A 21,689-nucleotide genomic window follows, 5' to 3' on the forward strand; every position below is an offset into this window, starting at 1 on the left:
TTGTTGTATTTTTACCACTCTTGGACTTGAAAAGAGCTTATGAATTGTTTGTAATTTACCAATTTTGCTCCATTTCTTCAGGAGGAAGACTATCCTGGTGCTATCCAGCTGTGTCTGGAATGTCAGAAGGCTGCCAGCACATTCAAACACTATAGCTGCATCAGGTATGGTCGGAATGTCAAAATATTGAATTTTTCATTATGCTTTAGTGGTGGAATTCAATTTATCCAATTTGGGAATTGCCATTGAAAAAAAAAGTTACTAATTGTTGTTCATTTACCATTAATATTTCCCACGATGGGGAACTATTATTATTCAGCAGTTAGGCGGTCCAGTGGTTAGCGCGACAACCTCACAGTGCAGAGGTCGTGGGTTCGATCCCGCCTGCGGCCTTCCTGTGTGGAGTTTGCATGTTTTGCTGAGCGCGGATGGTTGTTCGTCTCTGTGTGCCCTGCAATTGGCTGACAACCGGTTCAGGGTGTCCCCCGCCTACTGCCCAAAGACGGCTGGGATAGGCTCCAGCACCCCCCGCGACCCTTGTGAGGATAAGGTGGATCGGAAAATGGATGGTTGGATATTCATCAGTTAAGCAAAGTGACTCCAAAAAGACTTGGATGCTGAACACTCCCGGTTGTAACAATTGGGCTGAAGTGACAGGATGACTGATGATCAGTAGGCGCAGATTATACACTGGAAATTGCAATGCTGAACATTCCTTTTACCCCCGCTCCCTCCCCCCCACGACCCCCCCCCCCCCCCCCCCCCCCCCACTGCATCTGCTCTTAATCTGCTTGGATATCACTTCTGTCTTTACCGTGACATTAATTTGTCATTATTGGCATTGAACGCATATGGGAATGCTAGTAGAATATTTGACAAAAGTGGTCGCTGCATACAAAACAGTCCGCTACTTTATTGGCCGCCGATTATGTCTCCGACTTCGGATTGCTTGTTGACACTAATGTTGATGAACGTCGACTTGTCATTGATGTGTCAGTCGAGCACTATGATTTAAAAACAAAAAATAAAGTAACAGCAATAAAATATATTTACCCACAACAGATGGCTCATATGCCAAATTTATGGAGAACACAAGAGCGTGGGAGCGGGCTGGGTGAAACCTGCTGTGGCGTGACTGCATTTCCAGTCAGAGATTAAAAAACACACACAAAAAAAACCTCTCGCTCGTTGTGCTTGCCGCCAGGTATTATTTGTCCGACTTGGTCAGGTGAGGAAACCTGACCTCATCTGGGCCCACCCCAGCAAGGGGGGTTTTACACATTGGGAATTTGTGTTGTTTGCAAATAATCACAGACCTCTTTGCATGTGCATAATTCCACATCCTTCTTCCACTTTGATAGGTCGGGTTGAATAATTGCTACAAATCCTACTTGAGATAAGCCCCTTCCCCCTTCCCTGGTTCGCCTCATTTACCAAAGCTGTACATTCAGAGAGAGCGAGAGAGAACAGTTTAAATCAATTTAGGTGCCGGACTTATTTCACTTCGTGCACACATCTCTTGCTGGAGGCAGTTCTACTTCCTCATCAAGCCAAAGCGACGTGATTAGCGACTGGCTGATGTCACGCTGGAAAAAAAAAAATCATTGCGGAGTAGCAAAGTGAACAAGTTGCCTATCCAACCCCTTAAGTTAGTGTTCAATGAGGACGGTGGGGAACAAAGGAGAAGAATCTTCCCCTTTGGCCATCTCCATTTCTGCGTTCTTCTCAATATGGTGTGGTGATAGCATTCAGTAGTAGCTCTCAACATGAGTACGTTGGTGCCACACTCGCGAACGAGCATTATCATGCATGTTTTACTCAAGCTCTTTGGCCCTTACGGCATTGCCCACTCTCAGCAGCTTGTTGCCGGCCGGATGCACTTTGATTTAACCTTGTAGCGACAGTTTGCCATGCGCCACTGAGTGCCCCCGCCGGGGGGTGGGGGGGGGGGTGTTTGATGGCCGCCCCCTCCCGTTCATGTCCCTTGCCTTTTAAGAGTCAATATTGTTATTTGAAGAACACGGTTTTGTCTCGATGCATTTTCATGAAGTAACACACTGGTGGCTGTAAGGGCAGTGAGAGCGCCCCCTGAAGTTAACAGAGGGAATTACACACCGTAAATTCTATCGCCTGATCCCAGTAACAGAAAGTTCGGCTTCCCGCCTCAATGTGAGCTCACAAAATGAAACTGAAATGAGGGAGTGTTCCCGTTCATCTCACCAGTTCCAAAGAATAACCAATTTCTGGGCTGTGTGAAAGCTTTACACAGAGTTTGGTCTGTAAAACAAAAACAACCCCCTTGCCCCCCCTTATAAAATTTCTTTAAGCCACATTGTGACTGCGTTTCCTTTTTCCCTCCATGCCATCGTTCCACTTTTCAAAGCCACTTTATTGCCTCTGGGTCCGCTGCGTAACGGTGGCTTTCATGACCGCAGCAAAAAATAAATAAATACAGTATTCCCACTGAACCTGAGCTTCCGGGCCAGACCCTCGAAGGCACGGCTAGCCTGTTTATCCAGTCAGCAGTCGACTGCGGAGGGACTTTCCTCCAAGCCCCGTGGGCGCGCCTGTTGTCACCTCTAATTGAAAATGAGGTGTTAAAAAAAACAAAACGAAACACACTCCTTTAACTACATTTCAATCCTCGAGATCCCTGCGGGGAACATGTTGTTAATTAGGTTTTCCTCCTCATTTGTTATTTATGGATTCTGTCTGATTATGGAAAAGGTGCCAGTATGTAAGTAAGCATCTGATTCCGCACTCAAATGCATGAATATACCACAAATACTGTTTTGCCATTTATAGAGAGAGTGTATATGCGAGATAACCAGATTTTTTCAGCTTGTGTGTTTGCTTACTCAACGCTAGCACATGACATTGTGGTTGTGTATTCACGCGATGTAAAGACAAGCGAGGGCATTGATCCAGTTGGCCTCTCCTCCACCTTCAGTCGAGCATCTCCCGAGTGTTGAGCGCGGACACGAGGACGCCCTTCTTCAATAGTCACGGCCCGGTTAGATGGATCAGCACACCTGTCTGTACTTGAACCACACTTTCTGCAGCGCATTGTGTTATGTAACAGCCTTGACCGCGGTGTTTGTATTTTGGCAGCGCAGCCAATGTCGCATGGGTGTTGGACTGACTCCTCAGTATTTGAGGATCATGAGTGTCCTCGTCGCGTCAGTAGCTGACAACTCTGACTAAGTCCCAAACTGTCTTTTTTTTTTTTCTTTTGTCACTCTCAAAGTTCATCTCGAACCAAGTTTTAGAATCTTATCATTTCTGGATTTTCTATCTGAGCAAGCTGCGAGGGACCCAATCTCTATTTTCGCTACTCGACTCACTCCTCCCCATTCTCCTTCCACATTAAGCGACGATGCTTAATTAGCAATTTTTATTAAGGACACATTCTCCCCTTGGGCAACTTGCTGTCTCAAAAGGCCCAACACAAGAACGGGCTGACCCGAAAAAGACCCCAAACAAAGCAGGGACAGATGCAGGGAGACGGTGGAACAAAGGAGGATTACAGCTGGGTGCTGCATTGGGGCTAGCTAGCCCAAGGGAATTATGTGGGTGTCCTGGGATGGGTGGAATAAGATGTGAATTCTGTTGTTATCTTCATTACCGGTTGAAAAAGATTCTTACCAGGAGATAACATCTTAAGATGCTTCAAGGTTGTGTGGGCATTTTCTGTGTGTCATAAGCAAGCATTATGAGTGCTACAGTATCACACTTGAAACTGGTGTTGGAGACCAGCCCTTTTTTTTTTCTCTCGCAAATGTCATTAAAGATATTGAAAGTGTTTTTTAATCTTTTTTTTTTAATGTAGTACCAGTTCCACAACTTCAGCAATATTCTCTAGCCTATTGAAAATATAAATACTATAATGGCTAGAGTCTTTTTTTTTTGTGTTAAAGGAACTTAAAGATGATAGTCAACTTTTTTGTCTCCACAGTGAATTGAATTCCAAACTACAAGACACTCTGGAGCAAATAGAGGTACTCTCTCTCATGCCCGCTCACTCTGCCTTATCTGTAATTGAGTTATTGAGAGCCACTATATGTGAAAATGCTATTAATGTTATTTAGCATTTGGCCCTATGCTTTAATATGAAAGAAAAACATTTATTCAGACGCAACTGTGGCGATTTAATTCTGCCTCTGTTCAAATATTGACAGGCTGAAAAGTCATTATTTTGAGCGCAAAAGGACGCAAATCGTATCAGTTTCATCTCGCGCTCAGTTGCGATATTATGGCACGATAAAAGGTATGCAAAGCAATTTTCACTGCACCACCGCCTCTGCACTTGAATAGATTAATTACTTTCGTTTGTCTGTACACAAGAAAAAAGGCACAAACGCATGTGCGCAAATATTGACGAGCCGCCGGTGGAAGTGCCCGCTTGTTTACCCGTCAGCTTTGGTGATCAACAAAAGAAAATCCCCTAAACTCATTTTACTAATCACAAAGAGCCGTCTGACACGTCAGGAAGATGATGTGCGCCATGTTTGCAACTGTGATGGAAGACACACATGCCAAAGGGGAATCTATGGACTACGTCCGGTGACGTGTACATGTGGATTAAATACCGTTTGGTATTTGCAGTCTCAGAGTAACAAAAACACACCTTGACGCACAGTTAGGACTTTTATCGTTGTCTTTTTATGCGGCTTTAAAACCTGCAGCCAGAGAGCTTTGTACCTCTGTCAGCACCCTGTTCGAAAAGTTCGATTCAGTGTGGCAAGGTCTTCCTTTCTTACAACCCCCCCTCACATCTTTGTAGCGCTTTGTCAAAAGCGTCCACTCTCATCCGCATCTAATTACCGTAGCCTCTGCTTTGTGTACGAGCTATGCATCTGCACATCTATATCGAAATCCCCCGGCCTTAAAGTTGATAATCCCCCCACTGTTTCCTTCCCCACCTTTTGTCATCCATCTGTTTCTGCCTCCAGGAGCAGCTTGACGTTGCCCTGTCAAAGACTTGTAAGCACTTTGATGTTTCGCACTATACCAAGGTCCATCTGGCTTACACACTCCTGGGAAAGACGCAGGTGAGTTGTGGCGCTCCTCTTCAAGGTCACGGAAATGTGTGTTTCCTCTTGTCATAATCCTTGTTTCCTGAGCAAGTCTTGCCCAATATTTACTTTTTTTTTTTTTTTTAAACTGTATCGGAGTGAAATGACAATCACAAGGTTGTGCTAATTTGGAGTCCTGGCAGAAGGTGACAATCACCCAATATATCTTGCGCAATGTCCCCATCTTCCAAATGAATATTTACTTGCATGCACAGTGTTGTGCACACCGCTCCCAGAGGTCTCGGCTGAATTGGTTCAATGAATGGTATCAGTATTTGATGCAAAATTACTGTTAAAAATCGATTTGCCTCACCCAAGCCTGGTTTAAATGGAGAGACATATTTGTGGTGTGAGCTTGATGTGAGAAGGGCATTTTCAAAGTTTCTGCAAACATATCTCCAAAGAAACACAACTGAAAGGAGAATTGCTCGAATAATAATGAGTCATACACAACAGAATAAACCTTTCAAAAATCTCTGAACTCCTACTCCTACTTCGAGAGGATTCTGCCTCATATGCAACTTGGTAACAAACCGAAGCGAGCAGCACATGGGTGGGGGGGGGGGGGGGGGAACAGCCCCAAGCCCACTCAGTGTAATGAAAAACATAAATGTTTCAAAACGGGTAATGAACTCTTCCCCTTCATGCGGTTCTTGAAAAGCTAAAATGCAATCACAAAAAAAAAAAAAGGCCGGGCAAGCTTATTTTAAGAGGCTGTGCAAGTGGACTATTTTCAGCTGCGTTTAGTTGGAGCCTCATTCAGTTTTTCCAATGGTATGGGATGGGAGATGGGAGAAACTGCAGAGTCCACCTTCATCTTAATGAAGGAATAATGTCACATGGAGCAAGTATGTAGCTCACTGATGACTTTTTAATAGATCTTGGACAACAATGCATCTTTCTGTCATGGAGAAAAAAGCTATTAGGCGTAGGCTGAAATGCCAATGCTTGTTAAATGAGTACTCACCACTGAGCTGCAAAACATTTCTCACTTTCTCACCGACATTTTTACTATCCCCATGTATAAATGTTATTCATCTCCAAGGACAGCGCATATAATACGTGGCAAATTTCTTTTCATCGATTTATTCAGTCATTCAAATGTAGCCCCTTAACTGCTGAACATTCCGTGTCGTATTTATGCCCTAGCAGTTGTAAATGTGGAAACTGTGCTGTCTTATGAAGTCTATTTGTTTTTCAAAATATTTGGGACACTGAACGGCATGTGGGCGACTGGTTAGCATTTCCCCCTCACAGTGCAGATGTGCAAGGTTCGATTCCGGCTCTGGCCTTTCCCCGTGCCTGCGTGGGTTTTCTCTGGGTATTCCGGTTTCCTCCCACATTCCAAAAACATACATGGCAGGTTAATGTAACACTCTAAAGTGTCCCGAGGAGTGAGTATGAGTGCAAATAATTGTTCGCCTGTGTTTGCCCTGCGATTAGCTGGCGACCAGTTCAGGGTGTCCCTTGCCTACTGCCTGAACACAGCTGGGATAGGCACACGGGCAGATGCCAATGGCACCATCATGTTCAGAATTGGGTGTTTGGCTTTCTTTGCAGACCGCTATGGACCAGCTGCACATGCACTTCACCCAAGCCATCCACAACACTGTGTTCCAAGTGGTGCTGGGTTACGTCGAGCTCTGTGCTGGCAATGCTGATACCAAGTTCCAAAAAATGCAGTATAAGGATCTATGTACGGTAAGAGACTCATGTCCTGCACCTTCGATACGCAGATCACCTGTGACCAAGTCGAAGTCTTCTTGACCCAATCGTTGGTGGCGTTCTGTCTGTCAGTGTCAGTACTTTCCTATCATGATTTTGTGTGAGGTGATGGTTAAAAAGCATGATATAGTAAAGCCGATTACCAATGGAATGCTGTACCGTAAATGAATATAAATCACGCCATGGTCACTTCTTCTAATGTACACACTGGTCCCTTACTTTCCTTTCCTTGTTTGTGTCTGAATTTGTCTCATCTAGGTTCCACTTTCAAAGAAATCCCAGAATGCTGTTTTCGAAGACATAGCTTGGTCAATTTATCCTGAATTTACTGGGGCAAATTGCTGTGTGTCCCGCAGAGATTAGAAGGTTACCGGTGACGGTTCCCGATGCCTGTGTGGAGTGGATGTTTTTGGGTTCTGTCCCATTTAACACCGTATTCAAGTTTTGATCGTTTTCTTCTTCACGCTCTGCTTGCTTGTTGACTTCTTCTTGTTTGGCTGGCACAGCTGTCATGCGGCAGATTTCCAGTGCTCTCCCTTTTCCCTGTCTTTTCATCCTTCTCTCTGCTTTAAATTTGCAAAGACACTATTTGCTTTTGGAAAGGTCGAAGTCAAGGCATATTTGTTTGATTGGACAGACATGACAGGCGGTGACCTCAAAGGAATAACACAAAGTAGTATTTCAGGACTTTTTTATTATACCCTACATGTTGAATGCTGACCAGCCTCAAGCTTAGGTACACCTGTGCAGTCTGGTGAGATCTGGTAGAACAGATTTATTTTTATTTGCTGTACGATGCACTCTACTTTGAAAACTGCAAAAATGTTCACGCCGGCAAATACGGGTACAGTTTCTTGTAGTTTCCAGCTTTACGAAAGCTGCACTGTAACATACTGCAAAAGTGTTTTGGTGAGCTTATTTTACATAGTCACCCGAGTGGGTCATATTTTCTCTTCTGTAATGGGAAGATGAAAATCTGTCCTTTTCTTTTACTCCTTGCTCGCTTGTTTTAACACCTCTCACATCAAAAGCGGGCAGTCTTGAAAATGGATTCCCTTTTGCACGGTCGAGAGAGTAATTGTGAAGGAGCGAACGCATTGACTCTCTGTTTCCACGTTAAGTAAAGGTTGAATGATGTGAAAGCACACGTCGGACCCTCTGAACCCACCTTTCTGATTGCGGGACTTAAAATACAAGAGCAATGAGAACTCTCTGAGAGGTCAGTTAGGATTAGGGCAAGGCCATATTAATTTTATATCAGCATCTCATCATTATTGGCCAGACTTTGTATCAATCCCCTGGTTTATTGGACCGCTCTTGTTGGAATTCTCTCATTCCAGTCATTGGAAGTGAAGTGGCTGGAGATTTTGGAAGTTATTTATTTGGGGATCATGCACATTATTTGAATCTTAATTCTTGGAGTCGTAATGAAAGGCGGGCATGGTGGAGGCCATTGGCCACATTGTATATCGATGCTGTCTATTTTTTTTTTTTTGTCATTAAAAAAAAAAGGTTGACGTTAATGGGGTGTCTGTATTTCAGACATCATATTGACATTAAAAAAAAAAAATCTGATGCCAAGCCATTTTGTCGCTTATTTTTGTTTGGGCTACACATTTTTGTATATGCCTGAAGGCATATGCCGTCATGCAGGTGTAGTTGCTTATTCATACCAAACAATACAGAGCTGCTGCATCAGCATTTTTCCAGCTTGATGGAAATTGATGTCTTTGTTTTAAGGGCTCTTGCGATGATGAACCTTCTATGAACCTGGCCATTATATCGCTAGTTTTTGAGAAGATGTACGTCAAGGCTGATCAGGTCTGAAACGGGCAGTTCAAAACCGTATTCCCATAGGGAATCTTCATCTCTTTGCCGATTCTCTAATCTGGTTTAGGCTTCATCAAAGCACTTTGATGATGAACTGAAGCTTCAGGTTACTGATTAGTCGAAACGGTTTTGACAACAAATTTTTATTTAAAAAAAAAAACAACAACACAAAGAAAACCGACACTGAAATGTATACAGCATTTTTAAAATGTGCAGTAAGTAGCACAGCGCAGTCAATATGACGTGCCTGATGTCAGGTCGCCGTTTTCAGAAAAAAAATCAAATCGTGGAGTTATTGTGGCAGTTCTGTCAAGAAAGCTTGATTCCAGCAACGGTTATTTAAACGTCAGGATAGATGTCCCACCCCACCCAGTTGTTCGCCTCGTTAAGCGCAGTCATTGTGTGTAGGTGTAACTGCGGTTGTGCGTATTCCCCATCAAACCCACAGAGCCACTCATACTCGCGCACGTCTTTCGGTGCCTTTGTTGCTTGGCAACATGCTGCTGACATGCTTGACTTGTAGAAAATATGGAGCGTTAAATGTATGGCGCATCTGGCTCGGGAAGCTCTCACATTGCGTAGCGTGTCTGTATCGAACATGTTCTAAGATTCTCTCTAAAAATCATGCGGGCGGCAAGATTGGGGCCTATCCCAAATTTGATTGAAATACTGAATAACATTATATAGCACATTAAAATATCGGGAGAAGAAGGAAGAATAAGATTACATCAGAAAAGTTTTGGATGGACCTGCAATTTTTTTTTCTTTCACATGTTCAAGTAATGATTGGTTTTATCTTGAGGGACACTTAATTGCCATTGATGCGTAATCGTGAGTTGTGAAACAGTTGACAACATTTATTTGTTGAATGAGAGCTTTCCTTCATTTTCTTTCAGGCTGTATCGAAGTAGATTAGAGCCTTTTAGCAATTCGTACCACCAAACGGCATCAGTGACTGCATTACCGCCGTGTTTGCAGCATATCACCTTGGACAGCTACATCCCGTGTCTGACGGATCTCTGCAAGGCATTGTGGGAGGTGATGCTGAGTTACCACCGCACGATGCAGTGGCACGAGGCCCACGACAAGCAAGCCGCCGCGCCCACTCCAGGTACTGCCCGATGCCTACGCCACCTTATGTTTGATTTTTATGTACAGCATTTCGAAGTCGAGACTTGCTCAACATTCCCAAACTGGACACAAGCGATCTCAACATTCATTTGGTATTTGGTAATTGTATATTTACACTTCATGGGTGATTCCCGGCCAATCAAAGTGGCGGTTCTTATTCCCTTTAACTTCATCGCCGGTGAGACGCATGGGAGAAGCATAAGAGCCGATCGCCGGAGTCCATGCGGGAGATACGCGTGCATACTGTGCGTTTAGAAGATCCCCACTTGCGGATGATGTCAAGTTGGCTGCTGTAAAGTAGACCGCCTTGCCGAGTCCAAGTCCTTTGGATATTTCATTAAATGCCAACTTCCCCGTGAAGGAAAGGACATGCGCCTCGTTTCCTGCCAAGAGTGCCATCAATCATCTCTATGGTTGATTTGCTTTCACCTCTGTGTAAAGGTGTCCCTGGCCGTAGCTTTTGTCTTGCATTAGAGGTTCTCCAAGTATGCGTGTGACCTGTCGCTGCAGTGATTTACTGTGCATGGGCCGTCTCATTTGTTCGACAGGATTTTGAGGTGACTTTGACCTCCAGCTCACACTAGAGCAGTGGTTCTTAACCTTGTTGGAGGTACTGAACCCAACCAGTTCAAATGCACATTCATCGAACCCTTCATTAGTGAAAAATAAAAATGGGATTTTTTTTAACAACTTCAAGACATATAAAAACGCATTTATTAAAAAGAGAAAAAAAAAGGAAATAAAATTTCAAGACAAAAGTATCACTTTTTAAAAACTAACCGTGCATGACGTACTATCACGACAGTCACACGTTGACTACTGAGCGAACTAAATTTCCCGCAGCACTGATTGGACAAGCAATGTCATGTGATCATCTGCAGCCAGTGATGGCCAAGCGGGCGTATCATAACTAATTGACTTGTTGACTCGGGTGTGTCTTAACTTCCATGGCAGAGGCTCCATTGAACGCCTGAGACCAATTCACCGAACCCCTGGGGTTCGAGCCAACCCAGGTTTAGAACCACTGCACTAGAGGCCAGAACAGCCAAGCCTGTTTATAGATCCTTTCCTCCTCCAGCGTCTTTCGTCTAACTCTGGCACTGAATATATTGAGTCGGTCTCTGTAACGTTTCACTCAGTAATCTTCTCCCTCGATGAAAGGACAGCTTTTCACTTTCTCTCTGTGTTGGTGTTTCTTAAATTGCAATATGTCTGATTTTTCTAATTTGGCCCCAACGGCTATTGTGACGATTGCCACTTAAAACTTAAAATTGCGCTTTGATCTGAGAATGCATGAGAAAATGAAACAGATTTCCAGTCGGACACATTATGAGCTTCAGAATCTGACCACATGGATTTATACCCTCAGTCGCCGTCGACGTAGAAGTTCTACCGCACGTTGCTTCCCATACGTATACGTCAACATTTTTTTTTAAAAATAGTAATTGACTTTCCTTGACATCTCCATAAATATTGCCACACTGCCATTATTATTACCGTCGTTAGTCATGATAAATGGCAGTGCAGATAACATGAAGCGATGGGGACATCTGGAATTTGCAGTTGATTCATGCACATAGTGAGTGGCAGCCCTACCTAAACACGGACAAAAACACATTACTCCTTGTCTCATTTGTTTCTATAATGATTGCAATCACAGGTCAAGGATAGGAGGAGGAGGTGGAGGAGAATTTGATGTTCACAGAATCGACGAGATTATTGTTGTTGGAGGGTTTTTTTTGGTTGTATTTCTTCAATCACATCGCTAGGAATCGGTCATTATCATTAGCTCGGCAGGGTGAAGTAGACATAGCTGTGGAATGATCACCGGTGGCCACCTGTTGCGCAAGCTAAAACCACATATTTGGATACCTTCATGGCAACATTGAAGAGAACGAAAGAATTTGATTTGTACGGATTATGACGGAGAAATGCGGAATGGCACAAATTTGACAGATTTGATGTTAAATTGTTTCATTTAGTCCAGGAAGTTGTTCCACCAGATATGATTCCTCTTGAGACCCCCCAACTCCCCCGTCCACTTCTCTTCAAATATGTTTTTATATGAGAGGAGTTGGTTTTAATTCTTGTATATGAGAGAGAGAGAGACAAACAACAAAAATCAGATTTCACTGTATAACGGCAAGGGTTTTATTGCCAACAATTTACCAACACATTTCACAATGGCCTGCTTTTTAGTGGCCCATTTGATTTTGTGTGTGTGTGTGAGTGTGTGTATTGATGTGAAAGAACAACCTCAAAGGCTCTGTTGGTTTCCTGCAGGCTTTGACAAATCCATACTCGCTGATCCTTACTGAACCGAGGTTTCGCTGTATTTCTTTTGTCCGCAAGTTTCTTTGTCTACTGGAAATGACCTTGACAGACCCATCCGCCAATCCCCTCATCAATCACTCTTGCTTCTCGCTCTCCATCCCGAATGTACTCAGCCAACGTGAGGTGGTGGGCCAAGTGAAGAATTTGGTTTCGCTGCACCACCTCACAACGAAGACAGACTTACTTTACTCTGCGGTGACTGTCGTCCACTGTTGAGCACTGCAGGCTGGAAGAATTTACCCAACGCTCCCCCCCGTCACTGATTGACGGCTATCTTCGGTGATAGCGCAATTTCAAATTGTGACTCCTTTGCTCTCTGAAAGTTTCAATGATTTCATACTTGAATGCACAGGAAGAAATAGGAAATTTGTTTTGTTTCTCAGCCTTTCTCGATTCTCTTTTTAAATGCGTAGAGGACGCAGTGTCGACAGAGTCCGATGAGTTGGCGATAGACCGCAGCTATGTCAAGAAGAAGCTGGAGCACGGACTGACACGGATCTGGCAGGTTCGCCGCCGATTCTCTTCAGACGTTTACCGTTATCATTTCTGTCCCAACAAAATTGACCGTTTGCTCTCGTTTCCATCAGGATGTCCAGTTAAAGGTGAAAGCCTACATCCTGGGGACCGACATGTCCAACTTCAAATATGACGACTTCATCGTGGTATTGGATGTTATCAGCAGGTATTGTTTCATGCCAGTGCAGGTAGCTGTTGCTTGCTAATGATTTGGGTTTCATCATGACTGTACCCCAGCGGAGGAACCAAGCATTCATTTGATTAATTCAACTGCCCCCACTACCCAGGCCCACTCAGAACATTGCTCACAATTTGTAGCATTTCCGAACTCACCTCATAAGTAGTTTCAAAACATACCTGCTCTTATGAGAACCCGATCACAACAACCCGCCGCTTTGTTTTTAAGGATCTTTAATCAAATAAGATTCCCATCAAGAGACATTTCCATTTAACTCATTCAGTACCAGCCAAATCTAGACCAAGTCTGAAAAGACGTTTAAAAACGTCTTTGGGAGTGAATGAGTTGGTAGCTCATGCATGTTCATTTAACTCTCTGCATTCTCTCCCTAGGCTGATGCAGGTTGGTGAGGAGTTCTGTAGCAGTAAATCTGAGGTCCTGCAAGAGTCCATCAAACGCCAGAGTGTCAACTACTTTAAAAACTATCACAGGTAGGATTGCGGTTACTGCAAGGACAAACAAGACTGGTGAGGGGATCCCCAAGGTGCATTTTGGAGGAGAAAACAATTGATATTCGCATGAGCTGGACTCTCAGTGAATGTTTATTTTCAGCTTTTGACACGTTTCCTTTCCCCCTCTCCATGGTCTTAAAAGTGCATTGTAAAGAGCCATGAGATAATTGGAAAATTATGATCCCTTTTTAAAAAAATGTTTTTAATTTGCACTCCAGTCAGGGCTTTATCTATTTGGACTGTGAAGGCTGTTCAAACTTTTGGGGAAAAAAAGCTGCGACTCATTCCTTTTATTCTACTTTCTTTTACAATTTCTCAGGGCACGGCTGGAGGAGCTGCGTATGTTTCTCGAGAATGAAACATGGGAACTTTGCCCCGTCAAATCCAACTTCAATATCTCCCAGCTCCACGTGAGTTTAACTCTTTCCTTGTCATCAAGTGCCCAGGACAAACACTGCTAGGTTTTAAAGAAGGAAATGAAACCGGTGTCGCGGTTGATGCCTTTGCACGGGTTGTTCAGCAAAATCTGAATCGAGGAATTTGTGATCAATTCTGGATGTAAGACAAAAAGACAAGACAATTAAAAAGGGAGATAATCTGCAGTATTCATTCAGTGAGTCGCTTTTTGAAACATTATTTTCACTTGGGACTTTTCTCAATGCTTCAAAACTTGATCTATCCCCCCATTTCACACCTTCCATAAACTAGGAGTTCAAGTTCATGGACCAGTGTCGCTCCCCTCCGCTTTCCCCAAGCCGACAGGGTGCATCCTCCGCCATCCAAATCCAAGAGCAACTGTGTCTGTTCCAGCAATACCTGCAAGACGGAAACCCTTTTGAGATGCACATTGAGCAAAAAGAGGAAGAGACAGAGGATGTGCTGGCATCGAATGGGGTGAGTGCCCAAACGCTTGCGTTATATCATTTGAACAAAACCTCTTGGCTATCATCAATACTTCAAATGATGCACGTTATTTATGTGTCATGTGATTGTTCATGAGGTACAGTATATACATTAGATAGACATTTGTTGACAGCTTACAGCGTCTGCCCTCTGATTGAGTCAAGTCAACATCAGCGTGATGCCGATGACTAATTAATGAGCTACCTGTTGAGATACACCGCGGCGTTTATAAAGAGACAAGTTGATTAATTGTCACACAGTCACCGAGGGGGCTTCGCATCAGCCCCCATCCGCCCCATTGAAATTTTAAATGACATGCGTGTTTCGGCCATTTTGTATTCTGTCAACAGACAAAGCGTTTCTGCTTAGAAGTGAAGTGAACTTCATTGTCGTCGTCGTATGGATATGTACTACATTTCCATGATGAGGACGCCAAAGACGCTGTTTGGTGATATTGAACCGTATGTGACGGCCAGACAGAGCAGTTGTCATTCAGTGTATGACACGTTCGAAGTGATTGCGACACAAAAGAGCTGGCACACAGTTGGAGTGATTGGTTCCTTGTACGCTCTCTCTCAGCCCAAGAAGAGTTGGCCTCTTGTGTTTGCACTCATATATCACACTAATAGAGGCGCGCGGGTCCAGTGCGCGCAATTTTCTACCGTCTCCTTTAAAAAAAAAATAAAAAAAGCATTCAGTTGTGCTGTCAAGGTCTATTTATGAATGATACCACATTTCTCTTTGTATTACACTGGTTATTTTTAAATGGCTATATTATCCTTTTTAAAGCCATATTGCCTTATCTAATATGTCAGGCTTTCACAGCCCAAGCGTTCCTTGTGCATAAGCCTGTAACACTCGAGCTGTTGGGATGCCGGAGCTTACGGTGAAGGAGTACAAAAAAAAAAAAAAGAATATATCAAATTATTTCTGGTAAGGTGTGACCAAATTCTTATCTGGAAGGTGTTTCTTTTCATGGCTATGTTCTCAAAAGGGTAGAAGCTTCTCATTTTTGCAGTTGTATGTCACCAGGAGATATGAGTTGTAATTACATTTAGTAAATTACGAGTCATGGCAGTAGTTTGTGTTTTCATTCTTTTCACTACCGAAGGGAAAACCTTGAAAATTTCCATGTCCATTGAGTTTCAATATAGTCGTCCATATCCAATGCGGTTCTACGTTACAAGTCTTAAAAGTGTTATTCCTTCAGACCTCCTTCTCGACAGTAGGTTCCACTTGTGTATTTTTCTATTTGGCCTTGCTTCTTTTTTTTTTTTTTTTCTCTCGCACCGATCCTTCTTTTTTTTTTTGTGTCCCATTCTTTTTGCCCTTTTCAAAGTACGAGTCCGACGAGCTGGAGAAGAGCACTTATCACGATTACGACAGCGACAGTGACGTCCCCGAGGAGCTCAAGCAGGACTACGTTGACGAGCAGACGGGAGACGTCCCCCTCAAGAGGTCAGTTGCACATAGGACGCACAGCGGGGGGTGGGGAGGGACCGCGAGTGGAGTTTCACAATAGGTTCATGTGTTATCCTTTCTGCTCCCAGGTATTACTTACGCTTAAAAAATAAAATGATCGAACTCAACCATGACTTTAATGAGGGTAAGCGGTTTAGAAAATGGATAGATTTGTTATTTCAAGTCTGCAAGTCACCCACTACGTCTTTTTTTTTTTTTTTTTAACCGTGCTCTGTAGGCTTCCCGTGAATGAAATCATGAAATATCCCCTTTCTTTCCACATTGGTTATTATAGAGCAATTACTGCAGTTGCTATCATGCGCCGCCAAGATCAATTGACTAGCCTGACCAAATCCGGCGACGGCTAATTTTATGATCATTGTGTATGGCGGGTCGCATGCTAGAGTAGCCGCATGGACCTGGAAGATTGCTGCTTTGATTCTACGGCAATATCAATCCAAGCACGCTATTGTATATATCTTATTAACTTTGATGGCGTCCTTACAAAAGCAGCTCTTGTATTGGACCTCCTTATTGTGCAAATGCATATCACGTGAGGGTCAGTGACTTGAAAGTACATTTTTCTTTTGATGCAACGTTGAATCGCGCAGTGCTTTCACAAAATTACTCAGCGAAGAAAACGTGCAATACTATTACTTATTCAAGAGCTTGCCAGTTCAGAGGCATTGTTATGGTACGTTATATTGAAAACGCCCTGTCCCGCAATGCAAACTCGCGTATTAATTGCACCATTAAGAATGCACTCGGGGTTGAATCTCATTCTTTCAAAGGTCTGATACACTGCCTCTTTTGCCCAGGCGCTCACCATCACTTAACCCTTTTCCAGTTTCCATCGCGCGCATTGGCCTAAAGCTCCCAAAATGCTAATATCTCATTATTTTAAGCAGTACTAGCTAATGGCTCATGATGAACTGGGTCGCGTGGTCACGTCCAGTAATTAAATGCCCTATGTCATGATTGCTGGTTAATGTAGCTCAATGACGGGTGTCAGGGGTCCAGTTCATCGTGCTCACCGGTGCAGTGACCTCACCCTACAGGTCCTTCTTTCTCGCCGGCATTGTAAAATGCGTACTGATGGATCAATTAGAACAATTTCCACCCCCGCTGAGGTTGTTGTCCCGCTCTTTTGCAACGGACTAATAACATATTTTGTTCATGTCACGTCTCCTTTCTGTCAGTGTGTCTCGCGAGACCATACGAAGCAAGAAGAGGTCAGATTATAACCTGAATAAAACCAATGCCCCGATCCTTACCAACACGACTCTCAATGTCATCCGGCTTGTCGGTGAGTCCCTTTTGTGCATACGTACATATACTATATAGTCTTTGCCCTTAACTCTGCCCTTGCACTTCTTAAGAGGTACCTCGATGTCCGTGCGACATTATTACAGCATCCAAATGTGATGTGATACATCGACGAGCCTCCTGGGATATCATTTATCGTAATTTCACACTTTGAATCTCCAGCAACTTTCCACCAGATTTTGGAATATGTGCTGGTGGGATATTTTTGCCACTACGTACATAAACAATGCTTTATGCTCTTGGTCGTTGCTGGAATAGAAAAGGGCTTTCTTCAAAATGTGACCACAAAGTTGAAAGTATCTATTCTCTGTGACTTTAAGCTTTCAGATGCAATTAAACTTAATCTCAATCGCGATGATGTTTAAAAAAAAAAAAAAAAAAGCCAAAGGTTTTCCTGACTCCACCACTTTCTAACCGCTGATGTCTTGTCCCGTCAGGGAAATACATGCAGATGATGAGCATTCTGAAGCCGATTGCCTTCGACGTCATCCACTGTGTGTCGCAGCTTTTTGACTACTACCTCTATGCCGTTTACGCCTTCTTTGGACGAAATGACATGGTACGGCATTATAGTGATTCCTCTTCTTTTTTTTTTCTTCAGTCAGTTCTCAGCGGTCGGGAACGCGCGCAGAGAGAGGCTGCGTCAACAGAATGTTATGCACCCCTGACTGAGATTTAGACAGAGTAACCTAAAGGCTCTCCCTCATTTTGACAGATTATTTTGCCGTAACAGCAACAGGAGCCCCGCTGGGAGTTGAATTCTTGCAGTAGAGAGAAAATTCCCCTCCCGGTCTTGTAGATTTATGATCTCACGGGTGAATCGTTCCCATATTCCGAAACTCGCTCACCCATAAACGGAGCTGGTGACTCCAGTCTGCATTTTGGCTCAGTGTACGAGTTTTGACTTAGGAACAAAATTCAAATTGACCCGGTAACAAGCGATTGGATTATCTCTGTGCATATTCCATCGGAATGAAAGGTTGCAGCCTACCGCCAACTCAGCCCAGCCGCGTCTTGCTAAACTATTCTCCACAAAACACATTTGTTGCGCCGTCACCCTACTGTCACGGTAGCAAGAGGGAAATGGAGACTTCTATCCTGTTGTGTTGAAAGAGATAAAGAGGACGAACGCTCCACACGGTCTGCTGTAATAGAAATTCTTAACGCTTGCATGCGCGTGGCACGCCGAGGTAAACGAGGCTGACGTGTGAGTCGCATCTTCAAAGTTCTTTGTCCGTCTTCCACGCACTGCGACACATTATTTTTATGATCATCTGCCATCTTTGAGTAGGATTTTATGAACCATCCCATTGCATCAATGGTCTCACTTAAAGAGGCACATACAGTAAAATGCAAATCGCTCCATGAATCTTTCAAAAGCCCTTATGCGATGCACGCATGCCGCAGTTTTGACCCAGGACTTGCTCTTTTTGCTCTGCCAAGATGCTTGACTTTTCCCGTTGAAAAGTCAAGACTGATTCATATTCCAAAGGGGTAAATACCCCCCAGTATGTGTTTATATTGCCTGAACCAAGTCTGTCACACGTAGGTTCAAGATGCATTATTTTCACAGAACAGACTTCATAAATAATCAGGCGTTCATCTGTTTGGATTTAGTGCAAAGACGATTTTGGACTCCGCATTTCAGACTTGGATGCGTCACTAAAATGTCTCCTTTGGAGAGAGACAAATTCGAGCCTAAGCAAAGTCATGGGTGTGTACTGCGCAGATAGAGATGGCAAATAACTGAATCCGACGCTGTTGCTCGAATGGTAGAGATCCCAAAAAAATGAGCACTTCAGAATGAAGACTTGGCATGACCTCCTGAACTTGAGCGATTTAATATACAGTTGATTTGTTGTGTAATTCCTGGGAAACCTTGAGTGCAATTTGTCTTTAGGCTTTCCTGGATGTAACGGAGCAGGATTGCACGCTTACTTCTTGGGGCATGTTAAATAACAGCTTATATATTAAAAAAAAAGGGGGGGAAACATTTTATGGTTATTTTTAAGGTGAGACTAAACCATTTCAATCTTTTTCTCGAATTATTTTGTTGGGCCACATCAACTGCTTAATTGGTCTGACAAAGTATGTCAGAGGCTTCAAAAGGTTTTTCAAACGAGCCAAACTGCACCAGGCAAGTGCCACAATGACTCAGTATTCTCCGTCAAGTTTTTCTTTTCATGGTTCGTGCCCTGTTTTAATGATCGCCGCACGTAACGTCACTTCGTTAACTGACTGTCACAGTCTTTTTTTTTTTTTTGGTGATTGTCAGTTCGAAGGCACATTAAAATTTAAACTCCTCCATTTAATTCCCTTTGGAGTGGTTTTAGATTTTTTGGGGGTAGTTCTGACTTTTGATCCTCACTGTTGTAATTTTACTGTCTTTTTCCCCCACCCCGTTTCTGTGGTCCCTATGTCATCTATAGCCTGTCCCAAGCCCATCTTTGCCCGCTCATGGTGGCAGAGAGTCGGGTACAGCCCGAGTGGTGGGCCCGGCTTGTTTGGTAAGAGTAGAATGAGGCCTGCCTTGCGAATTCCACGCCCTAGGCAGCACTTGTATGGTGATTTGAAGGTGTGCCTGATCTGCTTCCTCGACTGACGCCAAGTGCATCTGAAAGTAACTCCAGAGGCGTTCGACTTTTTTTTTTTTTCTGTAGTGCTTCCAGTCTCTCCACCCTCTTCTGTCCTCTGCGTTAGTTTGTGTGAATGTTTTATTTTGATGTGCGCCCCTTACCCTTACAGTTACCCCTCTCCCTGTCGAAAGAGGATCCGCTTGAAACCCAACGTAAGGATTCTCTTGTCTCGGAGAACATGCGATGAGCGCAGATGCGTATGCGTGTGGCATGCTTTCACACTCTCCTGAAGTGTGCGCTCTCATACGGGAAGTTGTTTCTGACACTAACGTGTGTGTGTGTGTGCATGTGTGTATTTCACAGTATGAATCATCGGGTCTGGGCCTGATCAGCAGCAGACTGCGAACCACACTGAACCGGATCCAGGAGAGCCTCATTGACATGGTACGACTGCAGTACACCGTCTCCTCACGCTCATGCTTCCTCTTTTCCCTGCTTTACAATTGCTCATTACCTCATTGCCGGGCTCATTTTCTGACACAAACATGCTCTCTCCTTTATGGCCTCTCCATTTCTCTCCTTTTAATGCTTTTTTCCCTCCCCCTCTTCTATTCTCTCTCACCGTCGCGGTCGTATGTGTGGCCTTATTGCCGAGAGAGCCCGCAGCTTATGTTGCCACCAAATACATTACGGGTCGTCATTAGGTGGCCAACGGTCACTCACACACACATACCTTCCTCTCTCTAAGTGACCAGGGCTGGCTGGATTCGTACGTGTTGTTCCATTAGGGCCTTCAATGATGACAATTAGTCTGATGCTAGCCGTACTCTCATGATGCCCGAGCCCCCCCCCCCTCCCTGCAGCCTGGCTCGACTGATCCATGATGTTCCCAAAGCCGTCTTGTTCACTTCTGCTTTTCGGTTGTCTCCATTTTCCGGGTTTTAATCTGGCTGTGTCTCCATTGCCGCCCGTAGTTTTGTTTCTCCACAACAAAATAGAAACTTTTGATGACATTGTTGGCTTGGTTCTCGAATCGGTCTCCTCTGTGCTGTAAGAGTTGATGCAAATGAAGTTCACTCTGCCTCTTCGTTGTGAATATGTTTTGAAAAACGTATCAAACTGGAATTACCTTTTTTCCGCCTTGTGTAAAGCTATGTGAGTGTGTTGTTGTATTCATAATAGAAGTAGTGTATGTGTTGTGTTAAAAAACATGATTTACTTTGACCAAAATTCCCTGCACGCCTGCTGAAATATTGAATGTGGAAGGATCCTACAGAGGCAAGCTGGGGGAGAGAAAAAAAACCCCCATACATTTGACAGTGCAGCACAATGGCATTTTGCTGTTTAGCAATGTGGGCTTCTTCGCTGCAAAGTTCACCGCTTCAGGGATGCCCCTGAGGAGGAGGCTGTACGAAAACAAAAACAAAACCAAAAAAAACAAAAAAAGTTAAAATGGCTGAATAAATAAAACGGAGGGAAAACGAGTGTAATGTGAAGAAGCATACAAGCTGTACACAGACTTTGCGGAGATTTTCACACCATCTTCAAAACTGATAAACGACTAAATCTTCATAACAGAATTTAAGTTTCAGTCATTTAAAGTGTTATGGGAAATTACATGAGAACATAAAAGCTTACAGGGAACCCCAAACTTTTTGGAGAGCTTTTGAGTACAAATAACGTCTTACTGTTTGGGAACGCCGCAGCCGTGCTGAGAAGGGAATTGTCGCAGATGAAGAGATTTCTTCGAGTGCCACTGAGCTCTCAGCGGGCACTAAACAAGTCTTCGTAGTGCACCGAAGGCCGACGAACATTTTCAAGCCAAACTATTGAGTGCCAACAATCAGGAATGCTTTCAAGAAAAATCACATGATCGCAACGTAAGTGATTTCTTGATTCCAGTTTTATTTGGCATGTACTCAGGTTGAGCACGAATTGTCCTTTAAGTAGTGCAAGTGATTTTGCTTCCACCCGACTGCGGCTGAGTCCACAGGCGCAGTCTCGCACTTGCATGCAAATGCGAAAGACTTTGTACACCAGAGAGTGGGCAGGTTGGACCTCATTTGTAAACACATTCTCGAGTTAATTAGACACGGCGTTTCAATCGAGCTGTCAAATCCTT

At 43.8% G+C, this 21,689-nt stretch overlaps 1 protein-coding gene across 2 annotated transcripts in view; it reads left to right on the forward strand.

Annotated features, from left to right (window-relative positions):
* Positions 1-21,689, forward strand: part of vps50 (VPS50 EARP/GARPII complex subunit) — a 48,644-nt gene that overhangs the window by 14,304 nt on the left and 12,651 nt on the right. Inside the window, exons 9-23 of one of the 2 annotated variants that reach the window (XM_086136765.1) lie at positions 82-164; positions 3,956-3,998; positions 4,953-5,051; positions 6,636-6,776; positions 9,609-9,741; positions 12,509-12,600; positions 12,683-12,777; positions 13,182-13,280; positions 13,621-13,711; positions 14,010-14,195; positions 15,544-15,662; positions 16,865-16,971; positions 17,429-17,550; positions 19,421-19,498; positions 19,931-20,011. In XM_086136765.1, coding sequence (XP_085992891.1) covers positions 82-164; positions 3,956-3,998; positions 4,953-5,051; positions 6,636-6,776; positions 9,609-9,741; positions 12,509-12,600; positions 12,683-12,777; positions 13,182-13,280; positions 13,621-13,711; positions 14,010-14,195; positions 15,544-15,662; positions 16,865-16,971; positions 17,429-17,550; positions 19,421-19,498; positions 19,931-20,011 — 1,569 coding nt within the window. The remainder of the gene's footprint in view (positions 1-81; positions 165-3,955; positions 3,999-4,952; positions 5,052-6,635; positions 6,777-9,608; positions 9,742-12,508; positions 12,601-12,682; positions 12,778-13,181; positions 13,281-13,620; positions 13,712-14,009; positions 14,196-15,543; positions 15,663-16,864; positions 16,972-17,428; positions 17,551-19,420; positions 19,499-19,930; positions 20,012-21,689) is intronic. The other variant, XM_086136766.1, reaches the window with a different exon arrangement.

This window comes from Hippocampus guttulatus, chromosome 18 (assembly GCF_054856545.1).
Source record: "Hippocampus guttulatus isolate MCC_2025c chromosome 18, RoL_Hgut_1.0, whole genome shotgun sequence".
NCBI classification, from domain to species: domain Eukaryota; kingdom Metazoa; phylum Chordata; class Actinopteri; order Syngnathiformes; family Syngnathidae; genus Hippocampus; species Hippocampus guttulatus.